Source organism: Lasioglossum baleicum, chromosome 6 (genome assembly GCF_051020765.1).
Source record: "Lasioglossum baleicum chromosome 6, iyLasBale1, whole genome shotgun sequence".
Lineage (NCBI taxonomy): Eukaryota > Metazoa > Arthropoda > Insecta > Hymenoptera > Halictidae > Lasioglossum > Lasioglossum baleicum.
The window spans coordinates 886,053-906,593 of record NC_134934.1 but is presented as its reverse complement, the minus strand read 5'-3'; the positions used below and the strand labels follow the sequence as shown (position 1 = coordinate 906,593).

The window sequence follows — 20,541 nt, the reverse complement described above, 5'->3', positions numbered from 1 at the left end:
TAACCAGAGCGCAGCGCGTTGAACCTTCCTCTTTAGAATGAGCCCTCACCCAGCCCAAACTTTGCTCAAATAAGGACAAAAACCTACAGCGCGCAGACCCAGGTTTCGGACCCAAAATCTAGTAAGATCCTAGTAAATAGCAAATATCTAGCAAATAACTAGAATCTTACCAGATTTTCGATCGAAAAAGTGGGTCTGCGCGCTGTCGGTTTTTGTCCTTATTTGAGCAAAGTTTGGGCTGTGTGAGGGCTCATTCTAAAGAGGAAGGTTCAACGCGCTGCGCCCTGGTCATCTCATAAGGGGGTAGTCTACCCTCGATTTGTAACTAGAAAATAACTAGAATCTTACTAGATTTTGGGTCGAAAATATGGGTTTGCGCGAATCGGTTGTTTGTCCTTATTTGAGCTAATTGTGGGCTGGGTGAGGGCTCATTCGAAAGAGGAAGGTTCATCACACACGGGTCTGGTCATGATTTTAACGAGATTATGTTTATATCTAATAATATGAGTGTCCAAAGTAGAGTAAAAATCTAGGGAAAAAACCAGCAGATTTCAATGCATTTTTCTGTCCCCAAAAGACTTTTTGACTTATATTATGACCAGACCCGTGTGTGATGAACCATCCTCTTTAGAATGAGCCCTCACCCAGCCCAAAATCTGCTCAAATAAGGACAAACAACCGATTCGCGCAGACCCACTTTTTCGATCGAAAATCTAGTAAGATTCTAGTAAATAGCAAATATCTAGCAAATAACTAGAATCTTACTAGATTTTCGATCGAAAAAGTGGGTCTGCGCGAATCGGTTGTTTGTCCTTATTTGAGCAGATTTTGGGCTGGCTGAGGGCTCATTCTAGAGAGGATGGTTCATCACACACGGGTCTGGTCATAATATAAGTCAAAAAGTCTTTTGGAGACAGAAAAATGCATTGAAATCTGCTGGTTTTTTTCCTAGATTTTTACTCTACTTTGGACACTCATATTATTAGATATAAACATAATCTCGTTAAAATCATGACCAGACCCGTGTGTGATGAACCTTCCTCTTTCGAATGAGCCCTCACCCAGCCCACAATTAGCTCAAATAAGGACAAACAACCGATCCGCGCAGACCCATGTTTCGGACCCAAAATCTAGTAAGATTCTAGTAATTTTCTAGTTCCAAATCGAGGGTAGACTAGCCCCATAAGGGGGTAGTCCACCCTGGATTTGTAACTAGAAAATACCTAGAATATTACTAGAAAAATGGCTCGAAACATGGGTTTGCTGGTTTTCAGTTAGTGTCCTTATTTGAGCAAATTTTGGGCTGGGTGAGGGCTCATTCGAAAGAGGAAGGTTCACCGCAGGGGGCTCTGGTCATGAGGTTAACGAGAATATGTTTATATCTAATAATATTAGTGTCCAAAGTAGAGTAAACATCTAGGAAAAAAAACCAGCAGATTTCAATGCATTTTTCTGTCTCCAAAAGTCTTTTTGGCTGATGGGATGACCAGAGCCCCCTGCGGTGAACCTTCCTCTTTCGAATGAGCCCTCACCCAGCCCAAAATTTGCTGAAATGAGGACACTAACTGAAAACCAGCAAACCCATGTTTCGAGCCATTTTTCTAGTAAGATTCTAGTTATTTGCTAGATATTTGCTATTTACTAGGATCTTACTAGATTTTGGGTCGAAAACATGGGTTTCCTGGTTTTCAGTTAGTGTCCTCATTTGAGCAAATTTTGGGCTGGGTGAGGGCTCATTCGAAAGAGGAAGGTTCACCGCAGGGGGCTCTGGTCATCCCATCAGCCAAAAAGACTTTTGGAGACAGAAAAATGCATTGAAATTTGCTGGTTTTTTTTCCTAGATGTTTACTCTACTTTGGACACTAATATTATTAGATATAAACATATTCTCGTTAACCTCATGACCAGAGCCCCCTGCGGTGAACCTTCCTCTTTCGAATGAGCCCTCACCCAGCCCAAAATTTGCTCAAATAAGGACACTAACTGAAAACCAGCAAACCCATGTTTCGAGCCATTTTTCTAGTAATATTCTAGGTATTTTCTAGTTACAAATCCAGGGTGGACTACCCCCATAAGGGGGTAGTCCACCCTCGATTTGTAACTAGAAAGGAACTAGAATCTTACTAGAAAAATGACTCGAAACATGGGTTTGCGCGCTGTCGGTTTTCGTCCTTATTTGAGCTAATTGTGGGCTGGATGAGGGCTTATTCTAAAGAGGAAGGTTAAACACACTGCGCCCTGGTTACGAGGTTAACGAGATTATGTTTATAACTAATAATATGAGGGCCCAAAGTAGAGAAAAAATCTAGGAAAAAAAACCAGCACATTTCAATGCATTTTTCTGTCTCCAAAAGACTTTATGACTTATGAGATGACCAGGGCGCAGCGCGTTGAACCTTCCTCTTTAGAATGAGCCCTCACACAGCCCAAACTTTGCTCAAATAAGGACAAAAACCGACAGCGCGCAGACCCACTTTTTCGATCGAAAATCTGGTAAGATTCTAGTTATTTGCTAGATATTTGCTATTTACTAGGATCTTACTAGATTTTGGGTCCGAAACCTGGGTCTGCGCGCTGTAGGTTTTTGTCCTTATTTGAGCAAAGTTTGGGCTGGGTGAGGGCTCATTCTAAAGAGGAAGGTTCAACGCGCTGCGCTCTGGTTATCTCATAAGTCATAAAGTCTTTTGGAGACAGAAAAATGCATTGAAATCTGCTGGTTATTTTCCTAGACTTTTTCTCTACTTTGGACCCTCATATTATTAGTTATAAACATAATCTCGTTAACCTCGTAACCAGAGCGCAGTGTGTTTAACCTTCCTCTTTAGAATAAGCCCTCACTCAGCCCAAACTTTGCTCAAATAAGGACGAAAACCGACAGCGCGCAAACCCATGTTTCGAGCCATTTTTCTAGTAAGATTCTAGTTCCTTTCTAGTTACAAATCGAGGGTGGACTACCCCCTTAAGGGGGTAGTCTACCCTCGATTTGTAACTAGAAAATAACTAGAATCTTACTAGATTTTGGGTCGAAAATATGGGTTTGCGCGAATCGGTTGTTTGTCCTTATTTGAGCTAATTGTGGGCTGGGTGAGGGCTCATTCGAAAGAGGAAGGTTCATCACACACGGGTCTGGTCATGATTTTAACGAGATTATGTTTATATCTAATAATATGAGTGTCCAAAGTAGAGTAAAAATCTAGGGAAAAAACCAGCAGATTTCAATGCATTTTTCTGTCCCCAAAAGACTTTTTGACTTATATTATGACCAGACCCGTGTGTGATGAACCATCCTCTTTAGAATGAGCCCTCACCCAGCCCAAAATCTGCTCAAATAAGGACAAACAACCGATTCGCGCAGACCCACTTTTTCGATCGAAAATCTAGTAAGATTCTAGTAAATAGCAAATATCTAGCAAATAACTAGAATCTTACTAGAAAGAATGGGTTCGGAACTAAACGTTGTTTGACCTTATACGAGCATATTTTGAGCTGGGTGAGGGCTCATTCGAAAGAGGAAGGTTCAACGCAGCGCGCTTTTCTCATCTCATAAGTCAAAAAAGTCTATTAGAGACAGAAAATGCATTGAAATCTGCGGGATTTTTTCCTAGACTTTTTCTCTACTTTGGACCCTCATATTATTAGTTATAAACATAATCTCGTTAACCTCGTAACCAGAGCGCAGTGTGTTTAACCTTCCTCTTTAGAATAAGCCCTCACTCAGCCCAAACTTTGCTCAAATAAGGACGAAAACCGACAGCGCGCAAACCCATGTTTCGAGCCATTTTTCTAGTAAGATTCTAGTTCCTTTCTAGTTACAAATCGAGGGTGGACTACCCCCTTAAGGGGGTAGTCTACCCTCGATTTGTAACTAGAAAATAACTAGAATCTTACTAGATTTTGGGTCGAAAATATGGGTTTGCGCGAATCGGTTGTTTGTCCTTATTTGAGCTAATTGTGGGCTGGGTGAGGGCTCATTCGAAAGAGGAAGGTTCATCACACACGGGTCTGGTCATGATTTTAACGAGATTATGTTTATATCTAATAATATGAGTGTCCAAAGTAGAGTAAAAATCTAGGGAAAAAACCAGCAGATTTCAATGCATTTTTCAGTCCCCAAAAGACTTTTTGACTTATATTATGACCAGACCCGTGTGTGATGAACCATCCTCTTTAGAATGAGCCCTCACCCAGCCCAAAATCTGCTCAAATAAGGACAAACAACCGATTCGCGCAGACCCACTTTTTCGATCGAAAATCTAGTAAGATTCTAGTAAATAGCAAATATCTAGCAAATAACTAGAATCTTACTAGAAAGAATGGGTTCGGAACTAAACGTTGTTTGACCTTATACGAGCATATTTTGAGCTGGGTGAGGGCTCATTCGAAAGAGGAAGGTTCAACGCAGCGCGCTTTTCTCATCTCATAAGTCAAAAAAGTCTATTAGAGACAGAAAATGCATTGAAATCTGCGGGATTTTTTCCTAGATTTTTTCTCGACTTTGGGCCATCATATTATTAGTTATTAACATAATCTCGTTAACCTCGTGAGAAAAGCGCGCTGCGTCTATTCTTCCTCTTTCGAATGAGCCCTCACACAGCCCACAATTTGTTCTAATAAGGTCAAACAACGTTTAGTACGAAACCCATATTTTCGACCCAAAATCTAGTAAGATTCTAGTAATTTTCTAGTTACAAATCGAGGGTAGACTACCCCCTTAAGGGGGTAGTCCACCCTCGATTTGTAACTAGAAAGGAACTAGAATCTTACTAGAAAAATGGCTCGAAACATGGGTTTGCGCGCTGTCGGTTTTCGTCCTTATTTGAGCAAAGTTTGGGCTGAGTGAGGGCTTATTCTAAAGAGGAAGGTTAAACACACTGCGCTCTGGTTACGAGGTTAACGAGATTATGTTTATAACTAATAATATGAGGGTCCAAAGTAGAGAAAAAGTCTAGGAAAATAACCAGCAGATTTCAATGCATTTTTCTGTCTCCAAAAGACTTTATGACTTATGAGATAACCAGAGCGCAGCGCGTTGAACCTTCCTCTTTAGAATGAGCCCTCACCCAGCCCAAACTTTGCTCAAATAAGGACAAAAACCTACAGCGCGCAGACCCAGGTTTCGGACCCAAAATCTAGTAAGATCCTAGTAAATAGCAAATATCTAGCAAATAACTAGAATCTTACCAGATTTTCGATCGAAAAAGTGGGTCTGCGCGCTGTCGGTTTTTGTCCTTATTTGAGCAAAGTTTGGGCTGTGTGAGGGCTCATTCTAAAGAGGAAGGTTCAACGCGCTGCGCCCTGGTCATCTCATAAGGGGGTAGTCTACCCTCGATTTGTAACTAGAAAATAACTAGAATCTTACTAGATTTTGGGTCGAAAATATGGGTTTGCGCGAATCGGTTGTTTGTCCTTATTTGAGCTAATTGTGGGCTGGGTGAGGGCTCATTCGAAAGAGGAAGGTTCATCACACACGGGTCTGGTCATGATTTTAACGAGATTATGTTTATATCTAATAATATGAGTGTCCAAAGTAGAGTAAAAATCTAGGGAAAAAACCAGCAGATTTCAATGCATTTTTCTGTCCCCAAAAGACTTTTTGACTTATATTATGACCAGACCCGTGTGTGATGAACCATCCTCTTTAGAATGAGCCCTCACCCAGCCCAAAATCTGCTCAAATAAGGACAAACAACCGATTCGCGCAGACCCACTTTTTCGATCGAAAATCTAGTAAGATTCTAGTAAATAGCAAATATCTAGCAAATAACTAGAATCTTACTAGATTTTCGATCGAAAAAGTGGGTCTGCGCGAATCGGTTGTTTGTCCTTATTTGAGCAGATTTTGGGCTGGCTGAGGGCTCATTCTAGAGAGGATGGTTCATCACACACGGGTCTGGTCATAATATAAGTCAAAAAGTCTTTTGGAGACAGAAAAATGCATTGAAATCTGCTGGTTTTTTTCCTAGATTTTTACTCTACTTTGGACACTCATATTATTAGATATAAACATAATCTCGTTAAAATCATGACCAGACCCGTGTGTGATGAACCTTCCTCTTTCGAATGAGCCCTCACCCAGCCCACAATTAGCTCAAATAAGGACAAACAACCGATCCGCGCAGACCCATGTTTCGGACCCAAAATCTAGTAAGATTCTAGTAATTTTCTAGTTCCAAATCGAGGGTAGACTAGCCCCATAAGGGGGTAGTCCACCCTGGATTTGTAACTAGAAAATACCTAGAATATTACTAGAAAAATGGCTCGAAACATGGGTTTGCTGGTTTTCAGTTAGTGTCCTTATTTGAGCAAATTTTGGGCTGGGTGAGGGCTCATTCGAAAGAGGAAGGTTCACCGCAGGGGGCTCTGGTCATGAGGTTAACGAGAATATGTTTATATCTAATAATATTAGTGTCCAAAGTAGAGTAAACATCTAGGAAAAAAAACCAGCAGATTTCAATGCATTTTTCTGTCTCCAAAAGTCTTTTTGGCTGATGGGATGACCAGAGCCCCCTGCGGTGAACCTTCCTCTTTCGAATGAGCCCTCACCCAGCCCAAAATTTGCTGAAATGAGGACACTAACTGAAAACCAGCAAACCCATGTTTCGAGCCATTTTTCTAGTAAGATTCTAGTTATTTGCTAGATATTTGCTATTTACTAGGATCTTACTAGATTTTGGGTCGAAAACATGGGTTTCCTGGTTTTCAGTTAGTGTCCTCATTTGAGCAAATTTTGGGCTGGGTGAGGGCTCATTCGAAAGAGGAAGGTTCACCGCAGGGGGCTCTGGTCATCCCATCAGCCAAAAAGACTTTTGGAGACAGAAAAATGCATTGAAATTTGCTGGTTTTTTTTCCTAGATGTTTACTCTACTTTGGACACTAATATTATTAGATATAAACATATTCTCGTTAACCTCATGACCAGAGCCCCCTGCGGTGAACCTTCCTCTTTCGAATGAGCCCTCACCCAGCCCAAAATTTGCTCAAATAAGGACACTAACTGAAAACCAGCAAACCCATGTTTCGAGCCATTTTTCTAGTAATATTCTAGGTATTTTCTAGTTACAAATCCAGGGTGGACTACCCCCATAAGGGGGTAGTCCACCCTCGATTTGTAACTAGAAAGGAACTAGAATCTTACTAGAAAAATGACTCGAAACATGGGTTTGCGCGCTGTCGGTTTTCGTCCTTATTTGAGCTAATTGTGGGCTGGATGAGGGCTTATTCTAAAGAGGAAGGTTAAACACACTGCGCCCTGGTTACGAGGTTAACGAGATTATGTTTATAACTAATAATATGAGGGCCCAAAGTAGAGAAAAAATCTAGGAAAAAAAACCAGCACATTTCAATGCATTTTTCTGTCTCCAAAAGACTTTATGACTTATGAGATGACCAGGGCGCAGCGCGTTGAACCTTCCTCTTTAGAATGAGCCCTCACACAGCCCAAACTTTGCTCAAATAAGGACAAAAACCGACAGCGCGCAGACCCACTTTTTCGATCGAAAATCTGGTAAGATTCTAGTTATTTGCTAGATATTTGCTATTTACTAGGATCTTACTAGATTTTGGGTCCGAAACCTGGGTCTGCGCGCTGTAGGTTTTTGTCCTTATTTGAGCAAAGTTTGGGCTGGGTGAGGGCTCATTCTAAAGAGGAAGGTCCAACGCGCTGCGCCCTGGTCATCTCATAAGTCATAAAGTCTTTTGGAGACAGAAAAATGCATTGAAATGTGCTGGTTTTTTTTCCTAGATTTTTTCTCTACTTTGGGCCCTCATATTATTAGTTATAAACATAATCTCGTTAACCTCGTAACCAGGGCGCAGTGTGTTTAACCTTCCTCTTTAGAATAAGCCCTCGCTCAGCCCAAACTTTGCTCAAATAAGGACGAAAACCGACAGCGCGCAAACCCATGTTTCGAGCCATTTTTCTAGTAAGATTCTAGTTCCTTTCTAGTTACAAATCGAGGGTGGACTACCCCCATAAGGGGCTAGTCTACCCTCGATTTGTAACTAGAAAATTACTAGAATCTTACTAGATTTTGGGTCGAAAATATGGGTTTGCGGCCAGACGTTGATTGACCTTATTAGAACAAATTGTGGGCTGTGTCAGGGCTCATTCGAAAGAGGAAGGTTCAACGCAGCGCGCTTTTCTCATCTCATAAGTCAAAAGAGTCTATTAGAGACAGAAAATGCATTGAAATCTGCGGATTTTTTTCCTAGATTTTTTCTCTACTTTGGGCCCTCATATTATTAATTATTAACATAATCTCGTTAACCTCGTGAGAAAAGCGCGCTGCGTCTAACCTTCCTCTTTCGAATGAGCCCTCACACAGCCCACAATTTGTTCTAATAAGGTCAAACAACGTTTAGTACGAAACCCATATTTTCGACCCAAAATCTAGTAAGATTCTAGGTATTTTCTAGTTACAAATCGAGGGTAGACTAGCCCCATAAGTCATAAAGTCTTTTGGAGACAGAAAAATGCATTGAAATGTGCTGGTTTTTTTTCCTAGATTTTTTCTCTACTTTGGGCCCTCATATTATTAGTTATAAACATAATCTCGTTAACCTCGTAACCAGGGCGCAGTGTGTTTAACCTTCCTCTTTAGGATAAGCCCTCACTCAGCCCAAAATTTTCTGAAATAAGGACGAAAACCGACAGCGCGCAAACCCATGTTTCGAGCCATTTTTCTAGTGAGATTCTAGTTCCTTTCTAGTTACAAATCGAGGGTAGACTAGCCCCTTATGAGATGACCAGGGCGCAGTGCGTTGAACCTTCCTCTTTAGAATGAGCCCTCACCCAGCCCAAACTTTGCTCAAATAAGGACAAAAACCGACAGCGCGCAAACCCATGTTTCGAGCCATTTTTCTAGTAAGATTCTAGGTATTTTCTAGTTCCAAATCGAGCCTATACTACCCCCTTAGTCGTAACACCTCTATAATACACCGTGGTCTATGGTAATATCGCAATGACGTTGCCGCCATTTTCTGTTCCATATTTGCAGCAAACTTCGCGTCCCTTGTGTGTTTCTGTTTGCGCGGAAAACGTGTGTAGAGAAATGGAGTAAACGCATATTGTAAAGTGATTTTACAAGAACGTAATCGTGAAAAAACATTATTGTAAAACATGCGAGTGATCGTTATTACTTTGTAATTACATTTCATAAACCGAGAAGCCAAAAAAATATAGGGATATGGCAGAAATTTCGAATTCCACTGTGTTTACAAACGATGCATCTACAGGAGCTTCCGACCTTCTTCAACAAGCGTTCCAGCAAGTTGTTGATGATGACGATCACGACAACGAGTTTGTTGCGTTTTTACAAAATGACGACAATGATTCCGAAACTATTCATTTGACTCCGGAACAAGCGGCAGCCTTGGGTCTAACCTTCGAGGTGAACTCGAACGAAGAGGTTATGTATCAGCAAGATCAAGATAATGTTGGTTCAAACACACAAGAAAATGTTCCTACAAATGATAACATTAACGTAACGGACCAAACAGTGTTACATTCTCAGGATTCTATAACGATCGATCAGCTAAATTATCAGTCCGAGGAAGTACAAAAATCCAACGACGACAATTTGATTAAAACAGAATGCATTGATTTCCAAGAGTGGCAAATACAAAAAGTTTCTGAGAATGGACAGCTTCAAGACCATGTAGTTGAAAATGATTTATCATTAGACGAAATGAATTTAAGTAATCAGAGTCAAGAATCTCAACGGATAATCGAACATCAAAATAATCTGCTTCAACAGAACTCGCGTACGCAGACAATAGTTTTAGAGCAACCCAAGGTGCACACAATAAAAGCAGATCTATCTCATATTAAGAATATTCATGAAAATGATGTGCAATATACAATCGATGATAGACTAGCACAAAATCAGCTTAATACTATACCGAGTTCTCAGGCACAAATACTGCAGAAACTACCTGTCATTTTACCATCGTCGCAATTTATTATAAAACCAGCACAAACTATATTAAAGCCAACTAAAAGTGTTAGACTACTTCAAGGTTCGAACAAACTTACTAATGCAACAGTGAATCAAATTAATGCAGTACATTCGCTAAGTGCTGCGTCAAATTCTAATTCTGTGCTACTATCAAAAGCTACGATATTGAATAATTTACCATCGCAAATAATAAAAGCTACACCCATAACAGCTCAGTTATTAAATACCACTGGTATATCGGCACAGTTATTAAATACTTCCCAAATTATAACTGGCACTTGTGAAATACAGAGTCAATCGGTTACCACACCTCATATTTCTAATGCGATAGTAAATACTACTTCCGGAGGAACACAGAACCTTGTTACTTCGCAAATACGTTTGTCACCGATTGTGAAAACGTCGCAGTCTCTTCAAAGAGGTGGCGTACAACAATTTTTAACTCCGGTGCTAAAAGGTGCATCTACTGTGCTTCCAAAGTCTAACCAAATTACAAACAATACAAGCGTAGCAGCAGCTATTCCTGCACAACTATTGAAATCGGTTCAAATTCCTTCTCAGTTAATTAAACAAAAAGCTACAATTGGCAAGAAAACAACAGTAACAGGTGGAATACCAAAAACAACCATTAACTCCAATACTCCAGTAGTTCTTAGAACTGCGTCTATTGTGAAGACTCAAGATTTAAAGGCAACACCAAGTTCCATGTCTATTTTAAAACCAACTCAAATTTCTTCAACGCCTATATCTATTTTGAAACCTCAAGCAAAAATTGCATTTAACAATTCTACTAAACAAAATATAACTATTTCTTCACAAAATATTGGTAACATCTCTAATAATTTACAAAATGTGTTGCACAAGACACCCATAACACAACAAAGTGGTACATTCGAACCTACAAAATCAATACAGAACGATGCTGTTAAACAGAAACTTAGTTTCGTAGTAAATGGAGCAAATTTAAAAGTAAATAAAAAAGCTAAAGCTACTCCAATTAAGCCTGTGACAATAGTAAATGACTCCACAGATGTAACTAAACCATTAGGTTCCAGTGAAAATCCAATACAAATAGTTCAACAAGGCCAAACGTTTCATAGGTAAATAGGATATATCCGTGTACAATATTTCTAGTACTTTTTCCATGCTATGATGTTTGTATTTATACTTCAGTATGCAACGCCTGACACCAACACAATTGAAACAAATCGCACATGTTTTGCAACAGCGTAGTCAAGAAACAACTGCTTCAAATGAAAGAGTTGTATACAGGTGAGTGTATATCATATCTCTTGGTCACCTATAAATTATTCAATATTACAACTGAGTGATTTGTGTATGAATTCAGGGTTGTATTCCCTGAAGAACTTGATCTGAGAATCAAGAATCCAGGAAATTTACTGAAAAGTCGTGGTGGGAAAAGAGGTAGACCGAAAAAGAGTGCTATTAGGCCTTCTTTGCTTCCTCCTAAACCACCACCAATTCCTGACGAAGAACAAGAAGAGCCAAAGGTAGATCTAATTTACTAAATTGTAAATGTCTTGTACTAATGCTTTAACATTTTCTATAGGATGAAAGGAAAAAGGTTGTCGCCAGAACACGGTCTGGTAGATTGTCTCGACCACCTAGACATATGGTGCGAGATTACAAACATTTACATCATTTAGACTTCTTACAACCTGACTTGGATGATTCGGATGGTGGTTATAGCGATTATAATACAAATAATGACAAGCTTGAAGAAGAAGAATCACCGAAAGAGTTACTAACAGGACTAGAAGTACCGAAAAGAAAAATATCCGATCACTTTAGGTGTCCTACATGTAATAAAATATATTTAGGACGCACTCGAATGGCAAGGCATTTTGAAATGCATCCTGACCATGGCAGTCCTGAGCAATTACCTCCCCCGACACCTGAGCCTGAATTAAAACAAAATGGAGGTCAAGATCCTTTAAAACGTAAAGGAAAGAAGCGTGGTCCGTGGGCTTATGTCACACCGGAAGCAAAATCAGAAAGGCGACAAATAAAATTGAGAGAAGCAATTTCCGTGTGTGAGGATCTTGAAATAATAAAAATAGCTGCGAAGCCAGTACTTAACGCACAATCATTATTTGATTTATTGATACTAAAATCCGAGAATAATGTAAGGAATGTCTTAGACGAATTAAAAATATTAATGGGTAAAATACGAGAAAAGGCTGGAGTTATGTTAACACTCGCAAACAACGATAAAGAATCAAACGAAGATCTGATTGATATCAGTGAAGAATCGCTTTGTGATGTTTTAGGATTGAATCCTGGTTTGTATACAATTAATAACGATGCTCTGAAAGAGGTTGACACACCTATCTGTAACACTTATGACAGTTCAGAACCTCCGCTTAAAATTCAAAAAACAGAAAATTCTGAAGACGCTAAAGAAAACATGGAGGAACGAATGTCTAGTGGATTTTCGGAGAGTTCAGATCTTAGTGTTTCAGACTTCTTGAACGACAGGAGAAGTGAACCTGTAACAAATCCTACTTGTCCAGAAGTGTTATCAGCCTTAACATTGATGAGAAGAAATCCCAGTCCTGTGAATTGCATGGAAAATAATAAGTCCAACAATGTGTCGAAACTGTTAATTTCGAATCCGGAGATTCAGAGTCAAATTTCAGATACTCCTGGATTTCAGAAAGTTGATATCACTTCACCGAAAATTTCAAATTATCAAAAAACGGAATCTCATAAAGAAAATTTTACAAAAATTGGAAACGGTCTAGGATCAACGTTCTGTAAAGTGGAAGATAACTTCGGACAGTCCAAGTTAGAGCACATAGAAGAAGCGTTAATAAAACTGGAATCAACCGAGCAGAGTTTCGTTAAATTGGAAAATAATACTATGAGAAGTTACCCAAAACAAGATACTCAAAATTTCGAGAAAATACAAAATGGATTAAGTAACATGGAAAATGGATCTCCAAATTTTGCTAAAGGTTTTCAAAAACTAGTATCTAAAATAATTCCTATTACATCGTCAGACATAAATTGTGTTAAAAGTCAATCAGCATCATTAGATACAAGTTCTTGTAAAATAATGCCTACTACTTCTGGCTGTAAGATTTCAAACAGTATACCAATTCTACAAGATACAGTACCAATAATTTCCAATAATTGTGATACTAGTATATTTGGTAGCGCAGAAAATTTAGATATGTCTAAAATAGCTCAATACGATCATATTGCACATTTAGATATTTTAAATACGAGTGGAGTGATAGACAAAAACTTATTAATCGATGAAAAATTGGTTGAACAATTGCATTTAGTTGATCAATCGAATTTAGTTGACGAACTCGTGTCCGAACGATTGAAGAATATAATGCCGGACAATATATTGGAAAATAATTTGATACCTAGCAATTCAAATTTAGATACAGAACTCGATTTTGAAGCATTAAGTGAAGAGTTTAATAGGAATACTAGAAGTTGATTCTTGGATAATTGTGTGCAACATGTTCCTAAACAAATTGAAATAATGTGTATAGTGTATAAAGATACTGAACTTATACAATTATTCGGAATTGTATATGTATGCATATAATTACACAATGGTGTAGATATTTTTTTATAGAATTTTTGACAGTATCGCAATCAATATATTATAACTTCCATATTTGAATGAACAATTATCAATATTGAAGTAATATAATATAATATCTTATATTCTGGTGCATGTATGTAAATAAGACTGTTTCTGTTATATTTATTATCTATAATATACATATATGTCTCATGCTAAAAAATGATAATAACTCTAAAAAAAAAGAAAGAGTAAAAATGTTATCTTCAAAAAACTTTGTTTTATTGAATAAATTTCAGCATGAACAAATTTTTCACTTGTAAGTGAGTTCCATAATTGTATTCACAATATTATTAATAGTTTCTTGCGAAAAGAACTTACAGTCACACGTAAATGAACCAGGAAATAAGAAGTTAGAATTTTTAGAATTATACATTAAATATAAAAAAAACATAAATATAGGAGTTTTTTGTAATTGTAACTTTGCGTAGGTATTAGTCATACTGTAAGTTACAAGTATGTTAACGTGACTTTGGTTACAGTGCTACAAAGATGATCATGCACAAATTATTTTACAATACATTTTTGACTTTCTAAATCTGCAATTGCTAAATAATCCTTTTTTTTAATAGGACAATATCTGTCAATTACAGTGATTTTACGGATCAATGAATAAGAAAAAATTTATTTATATTGTATCAATAATTTCGTTACAGATGTAAACGAAAATGCCAAGAAATGAAAATGCGGTAACATTGAAAGTTATGGTTTAAAAACTATCATTTCAGCTTTTATACAAGTATCACAACATTGAAAATATGTTAAACGTCAATAAGATAATTCCATCCACGTTGTTAAAGCATTTATGTACAGTGGATATATTACATATTAATTTTGTATTTATCTGTAAATATGTATTATACGTGTTTAAGAAGTTATTGATATGATTAAATGTTAATGGCACTAGTAACTATTAGATTAATTATAACTAATCACAAAATATATACTAACTGTGCAGGTTTGATTACTTGTATCTAGGATACATTCTTTAGAATCTGCATTTGCAAAGAAAATATAGCGCATTTGTACTTGTCTATATTTGTATTTCTTTGTGATCTCAGGTACCAATTGTAAACAATTTCATAGTGTGCTTTGGATTCTGAGTATATGTATAACGATTCCATATTTTCTTTTTCTTTGTGAAACTATACAGATGGTATTTCAAAAGCCACAAATAAACGAACATTCTATTAATTTCTTGTTTTATTTCAATAGTTGTAAGTTATTGCGTACAAAAAGTTAATTATAAAATTCAAATTTTAAAATTACAAAAATACTCACCACAACATGTACCAACAATAACTACAACTATCTATGCCCAGTTTCTATCAATAATGATTCCAAAAATATCGTTAGGCTTTCCGGTAATAATGGTTGATGAACCCACGTTGCCAGGCACAACATTTTCCAAGACTCTGTGTACCGATGAGCTACATTTTCGAAAATTTTACGTTTTATTTTGGCTTCTTCAGAATACACGCTAAGTATTAACTTTGCAACATGATCTGTTAACACAATTCAAAGCGATTTTAATTTAGTTTATTCAAAGTAGATGGATTACTTGATTTTGAAATATGATGTATACACTACTGTGCAAAAGAAAGAAGCACCCAGTATAATTATAAGATATAATGACAAACAATATCTTTATGTAGAAATTATATTGTACAATGATTGATTTATTGCATTTAAAGTATTAGATAATCCGCAATAACACATATTCTCAGAACTATTCAATTAAACAGTGGAATCCTTTTCCAAAACTTGCTGTGTTCTTATTTGACTTTTTATGCTTTTCTATTAAATATGGCCGGGTACTTCTTTCTTTTGCACAGTAGCGTATTTTGTTATTTGAGTATAAAAAATAATTTATATGTACCGAATTTAGTAGTAGGCCATGTAGTAAACAATTTATCTGCATCTTTCCCTAAGGATGTTGTTGACTTTATTTGATATGCAATTTGAGTAAGATTACTTACGACATCATCCTGAAATAAAATAATTGTATAAAGTATATATGACATGCTTGAGTAATGGACAAAAGACAAAAAAAGAGGAATTCCCACATGCTATGGTACAGTGTATATATCTAATGTAGTCATTACCAATGCATCGCAAACATGTTCTAACTTGTCACACAATTCTTGTAGATGCTGAGAATAGGATGTACTCTGTTTTTCCTGCGTTATATCCTTCAGTAATTCTACTCCTTGTAAATGCGCTGCATTCCACTCTTGTATAGATGCATGAACATCTGCAGCTAAATCACGTATGTGTCGAGCTGAACCTACCAAGTTCTTTCCTTGCATTGGTTTTACTGATTGAATTTCTACAATGTATACAAATTGAAATATGAATATACTTATATATTACATGAAGTTTTGCTACTCAATTAATTAAATGAATAATTTGTATTTATTCCAATATGCTTTATATAATACAGAATGAGTATAGTAAACATATTCCAAAAAGTTTGTATTACTTACTGCTAACTGGAGAAAATTGTTCTTTCATCATTTCAGGGTTTCTAATAAAATTGAAATTTTTAATATGCAAACACGCTATTGGTAAATAAAAAGAACTATTAACATTTAACAATTATATAATGGAGATATGAAATATATTTAGAAGTACTCATGTGTAATCAAAGCCAATCAAAGCTATATACAACAGAATGATAAATGTGGATAAATGTCGGATTCGTATAATCTCAAATCTCAAATACCCAGATAACCAGGGCTGCAACCTGCAATCATGCAACGGGCAGCAGCCAGCAGCCAGCAGCAGCTGGCACAAGCTGGCAGCAGTGATGCCAGACCAGAATCGGGGACGCGAGGACGCTTCCCCTCCAGCACAGGTTCCCCCTCTCTGACGGACCGTCCTCGCCGTAGCTTCTGCTGCGCACGCGCTACACACGAACGTACTTCTACTCTGCCCGTGTGAGTGCATGCTCGATTGCACGCGCGCTACACAACAAGCGTACCTCTACCATGTCCGTGTGACTACCTGCTCGACCGAACGCGTCGGCGACGCGTTCCTTCGATTTTCACCAATTTTCATGTTGCCGAAGTTTCGGAAGCACGAGTCGGAAAGTCGGGATCTGGAGACGGCGCGCATTTGAATCCCGGGACGGCGCGGCGCGGCGCGGCGCGGTGCACATTTTGCTATAACTTTTGATCTAAAAAAGATATCGAAGCGAAATTTGGACTAAATTTTTTTTTAAAAAACCGGGTTTAATGGTTCATCCTAAAATATGTTTTGTATTTCTTAAAAAATTTTTCTCGTTGATTTTTAAAGTTAAGGTAGTCCAGAAGGCCCCCAACACAAATTGATTTTTAGTCGAACCATGCTCAATAAACAATTACGAAAAAATTTATAAATATTCCACTTAATAGCACACATGATTGAGATTTTTTTCAGATTTTTCAGATTATGCAGACATGTTTGTGAAAATCTCGTAATTGAAAATCTCGAAACATTCGAAGAAAATGCATATTTCGTATTGAACTTTTCGAGATACCAGTTTTATAAAAATTCATTAGTCCGATATTATTGAAACAATTGTCCTTAATTTTTCTCAGAATTTTTTATAAATTGTATCGTTGTTAAAAAATCAAAATCAATTTTTTCGATACTTCTTTGTTGATGTATTATGTAATACTGAATATTTTTATAATCAGAAAAATAATGTACAGACTTGATAATGCAATATAAAATATTTTATTTACGTTATATTTCAATATACATATGTGCATCACTCCTAACAATTTTGGTAATCACACAATTATTGTAACGACATTTTACATATATCAGGTCGTTAAGTATGAAACTAGACAAATAAAACACAAATTTCAAATACATTTGTCAAGTTTCATACATCTCCGGTTACGAAAATCGATTTTAAATGGTCCCTGCCTTCCTGTAACATAACAAAAAAAAAAATTAGTTAAAGTCATAATTGCAAAGTATAGAATAAAATATTAATGTATAACCTTATAGTATAGTTTATACTTATCTTTTCTTTGAAGTCATTCTCTTGAATCTGCTAATATTGATTTTACGTTGTCCAGAAAGTCCACTCCAGCTGACACACACGCGATTTTGAATGGGCCTCTGCCTTTCTATAGCATAAAAAACACATAGTTAAAGTTATAATTATACAAAGTACAGAATGAAATATTAATGTAATCATATACTTATCTTTTTTCTTTCAAGTCATTCTTGAATCTGCTAATATTGATTTTACGTTACCGCGATTTTAAATGGTCCTCTGTCTTCCTACAACATAAAAAAAACACATAGTTAAAGTTATAAGTACAAAGTACTTACAGAATGAAATATTAATGTAACGATACACTTCGCTTTTCTTTGAAGTCATTCTTGAATCTGCTATTTCATTACCGCTGAAACCCACGCGTTGCTATATTCAAAGAAAAAGTAGACATAATTAAAATCGTAATTCTAATTGCAATCTTGTAGGACTCAATATAAATAGTAACGTATACTTATCTTTTTTTATCGATGAATATAGTCACTCACTAAAATAAATTCATAATAAGATAAAAAAATGTTAAAAACCCATTAAAAAGTATTAAAAACGCGACAAAGAAACTGGAGGCTGTTTACTATAATAATAATAATAATAATAATAATAATAGTATTTTATTTCCCATTTCGGGGTACAAACGCGGACCCCCGCTCCGCTTACAAACTTCACCTTCCTTATCTCTTCATTCTTAACTTAAATTTACACTTAAATGCGAGAGAGAGAGAGAGCACACCGTTCACTCATTCCTTTAACTATGTGTTTTTATGCTATAGAAAGGCAGAGGCCCATTCAAAATCGCGTGTGTGTCAGCTGGAGTGGACTTTCTGGACAACGTAAAATCAATATTAGCAGATTCAAGAGAATGACTTCAAAGAAAAGATAAGTATAAACTATACTATAAAGTTATACATTAATATTTTATTCTATACTTTGCAATCATGACTTTAACTAATTTTTTTTTGTTATGTTACAGAAAGGCAGGGACCATTTAAAATCGATTTTCGTAACCGGAGATGTATGAAACTTGACAAATGTATTTGAAATTTGTGTTTTATTTGTCTAGTTTCATACTTAACGACCTGATATATGTAAAATGTCGTTACAATAATTATGTGATTACCAAAATTGTTAGGAGTGATGCACATATGTATATTGAAATATAACGTAAATAAAATATTTTATATTGCATTATCAAGTCTGTACATTATTTTTCTGATTATAAAAATATTCAGTATTATATAATACATCAACAAAGAAGTATCGAAAAAATTGATTTTGATTTTTTAACAACGATACAATTTATAAAAAATTCTGAGAAAAATTAAGGACAATTGTTTCAATAATATCGGACTAATGAATTTTTATAAAACTGGTATCTCGAAAAGTTCAATACGAAATATGCATTTTCTTCGAATGTTTCGAGATTTTCAATTACGAGATTTTCACAAACATGTCTGCATAATCTGAAAAATCTGAAAAAAATCTCAATCATGTGTGCTATTAAGTGGAATATTTATAAATTTTTTCGTAATTGTTTATTGAGCATGGTTCGACTAAAAATCAATTTGTGTTGGGGGCCTTCTGGACTACCTTAACTTTAAAAATCAACGAGAAAAATTTTTTAAGAAATACAAAACATATTTTAGGATGAACCATGAAACCCGGTTTTTTAAAAAAAAATTTAGTCCAAATTTCGCTTCGATATCTTTTTTAGATCAAAAGTTATAGCAAAATGTGCACCGCGCCGCGCCGCGCCGTCCCGGGATTCAAATGCGCGCCGTCTCCAGATCCCGACTTTCCGACTCGTGCTTCCGAAACTTCGGCAACATGAAAATTGGTGAAAATCGAAGGAACGCGTCGCCGACGGGCAGAGTAGAAGTACGTTCGTGTGTAGCGCGTGCGCAGCAGAAGCTTCGGCGAGGACGGTCCGTCAGAGAGGGGGAACCTGTGCTGGAGGGGAAGCGTCCTCGCGTCCCCGATTCTGGCATCACTGGCTGGCAGTACTGATGCCAAGCAGTGATGGTATATAGGTAAGGCGCTTTTTTCGCGCATACGCGAGTTTCGTCAGGACCGTATCTACGTCCGAAATTTGTGGGGAACTGCTCGGCGGCGCCCTACGCCGCCCTACGCCTACGCCGCGCCGCGCCGCTGTCACACAGTGGGCCGAAAAACGGGAATAAAATATTGCAGCGTTATTTATGGGCTCAAGGTCATAAAAAAGTAGGTCGTTGGATTCGTCTTGACGCCAGCTATAACATTATGAAATTATGCGAAATTAGCGAGGTGCCGAAGGTACCCGATCTTCGTACATGACTGAGGCCGTCTGAGCAGTGATGCCAAGGCTGTGGTACTGTGGTACTAAACCATACCCCCACCATAGCCTACTATTGCCCCTACGTATCCTTTCCAACACGCCCGCGCGCTACACTCACCAGCGTACCTCTATATATGGATCACTGATGCCAAGGCTGTGGTACTGTGGTACTAAACCATACCCCCACCATAGCCTACGATTGCCCCTACGTATTTTTATTTCGATCAGAAACTCTAATTTTGACCATTTTTAATCGTGTGTAACTCGTAAACCAATTTGACCAATTTCGATAAAATTTTCAACATGCATATAATTTATATAAATCTACCAAACACATTTTAAAAATTTTCGTCATAAGTCCAAATAAAGAAATGATGAAAAAGTGACTTTTACCATTTCTTTCGTAGTTCAGACAAACGCGATTTTTCCAAAATTTTCATTACGTATCATCTAGTAAATTAATCCATCTAGCTCGACAAAAAACTCAAGCTATCGGGTCCAATTGTGAAAAAATTATTCGTTTTTAAAAGGTGTATGAATACTTTGTACACCCACTGTATTGTAATAAAATTTGCAGAAAATATAAATAAATAGAACC

The 20,541-nt window shown here is 37.0% G+C and overlaps 2 protein-coding genes across 4 annotated transcripts; one reads left to right on the top strand and one right to left on the bottom strand.

Annotated features, from left to right (window-relative positions):
- The first annotated feature begins 8,978 nt into the window (after positions 1-8,978).
- Positions 8,979-13,431, top strand: LOC143209865 (uncharacterized). The gene is made up of 4 exons (XM_076426124.1): positions 8,979-11,056; positions 11,130-11,228; positions 11,305-11,467; positions 11,527-13,431. Exons 1-4 carry the CDS (start codon positions 9,186-9,188, stop codon positions 13,429-13,431), a joined length of 4,038 nt encoding a protein of 1,345 aa, XP_076282239.1. The 5' UTR covers positions 8,979-9,185.
- Positions 10,052-16,545, bottom strand: LOC143209881 (cyclin-dependent kinase 2-interacting protein-like). 3 transcript variants are annotated; one of them, XM_076426157.1, is made up of 6 exons: positions 16,307-16,545; positions 16,068-16,108; positions 15,687-15,910; positions 15,461-15,569; positions 14,863-15,086; positions 10,052-14,726 (listed from the first exon to the last, which is right to left on the bottom strand). In XM_076426157.1, the coding sequence occupies exons 1-5, from the start codon at positions 16,528-16,530 to the stop codon at positions 14,890-14,892; spliced, it is 795 nt and encodes a 264-aa protein (XP_076282272.1). In that variant the 5' UTR covers positions 16,531-16,545; the 3' UTR covers positions 10,052-14,726; positions 14,863-14,889. The 3 variants fall into 3 exon arrangements, with proteins under 3 accessions (XP_076282272.1, XP_076282271.1, XP_076282273.1); XM_076426156.1 differs by lacking the exon at positions 10,052-14,726 and having other exon boundaries at positions 14,767-15,086; XM_076426158.1 differs by lacking the exons at positions 10,052-14,726; positions 16,068-16,108 and having other exon boundaries at positions 14,767-15,086; positions 16,307-16,448.
- Positions 16,546-20,541: the final 3,996 nt, after the last annotated feature.

Coding starts and splice junctions, on each gene's coding strand:
- LOC143209881 (XM_076426157.1), bottom strand. CDS start 16,530: ATGCACTCACACGGGCAGAGTAGAAGTACGTTCGTGTGTAGCGCGTGC. Junction 16,109..16,306: donor TTGCAGCCCTGGTTATCTGG/GTATTTGAGATT, acceptor CAATTTTATTAG/AAACCCTGAAATGATGAAAG. Junction 15,911..16,067: donor ACAATTTTCTCCAGTTAGCA/GTAAGTAATACA, acceptor TATACATTGTAG/AAATTCAATCAGTAAAACCA.
- LOC143209865 (XM_076426124.1), top strand. CDS start 9,186: ATGGCAGAAATTTCGAATTCCACTGTGTTTACAAACGATGCATCTACA. Junction 11,057..11,129: donor CAAGGCCAAACGTTTCATAG/GTAAATAGGATA, acceptor TTTATACTTCAG/TATGCAACGCCTGACACCAA. Junction 11,468..11,526: donor AAGAACAAGAAGAGCCAAAG/GTAGATCTAATT, acceptor CATTTTCTATAG/GATGAAAGGAAAAAGGTTGT.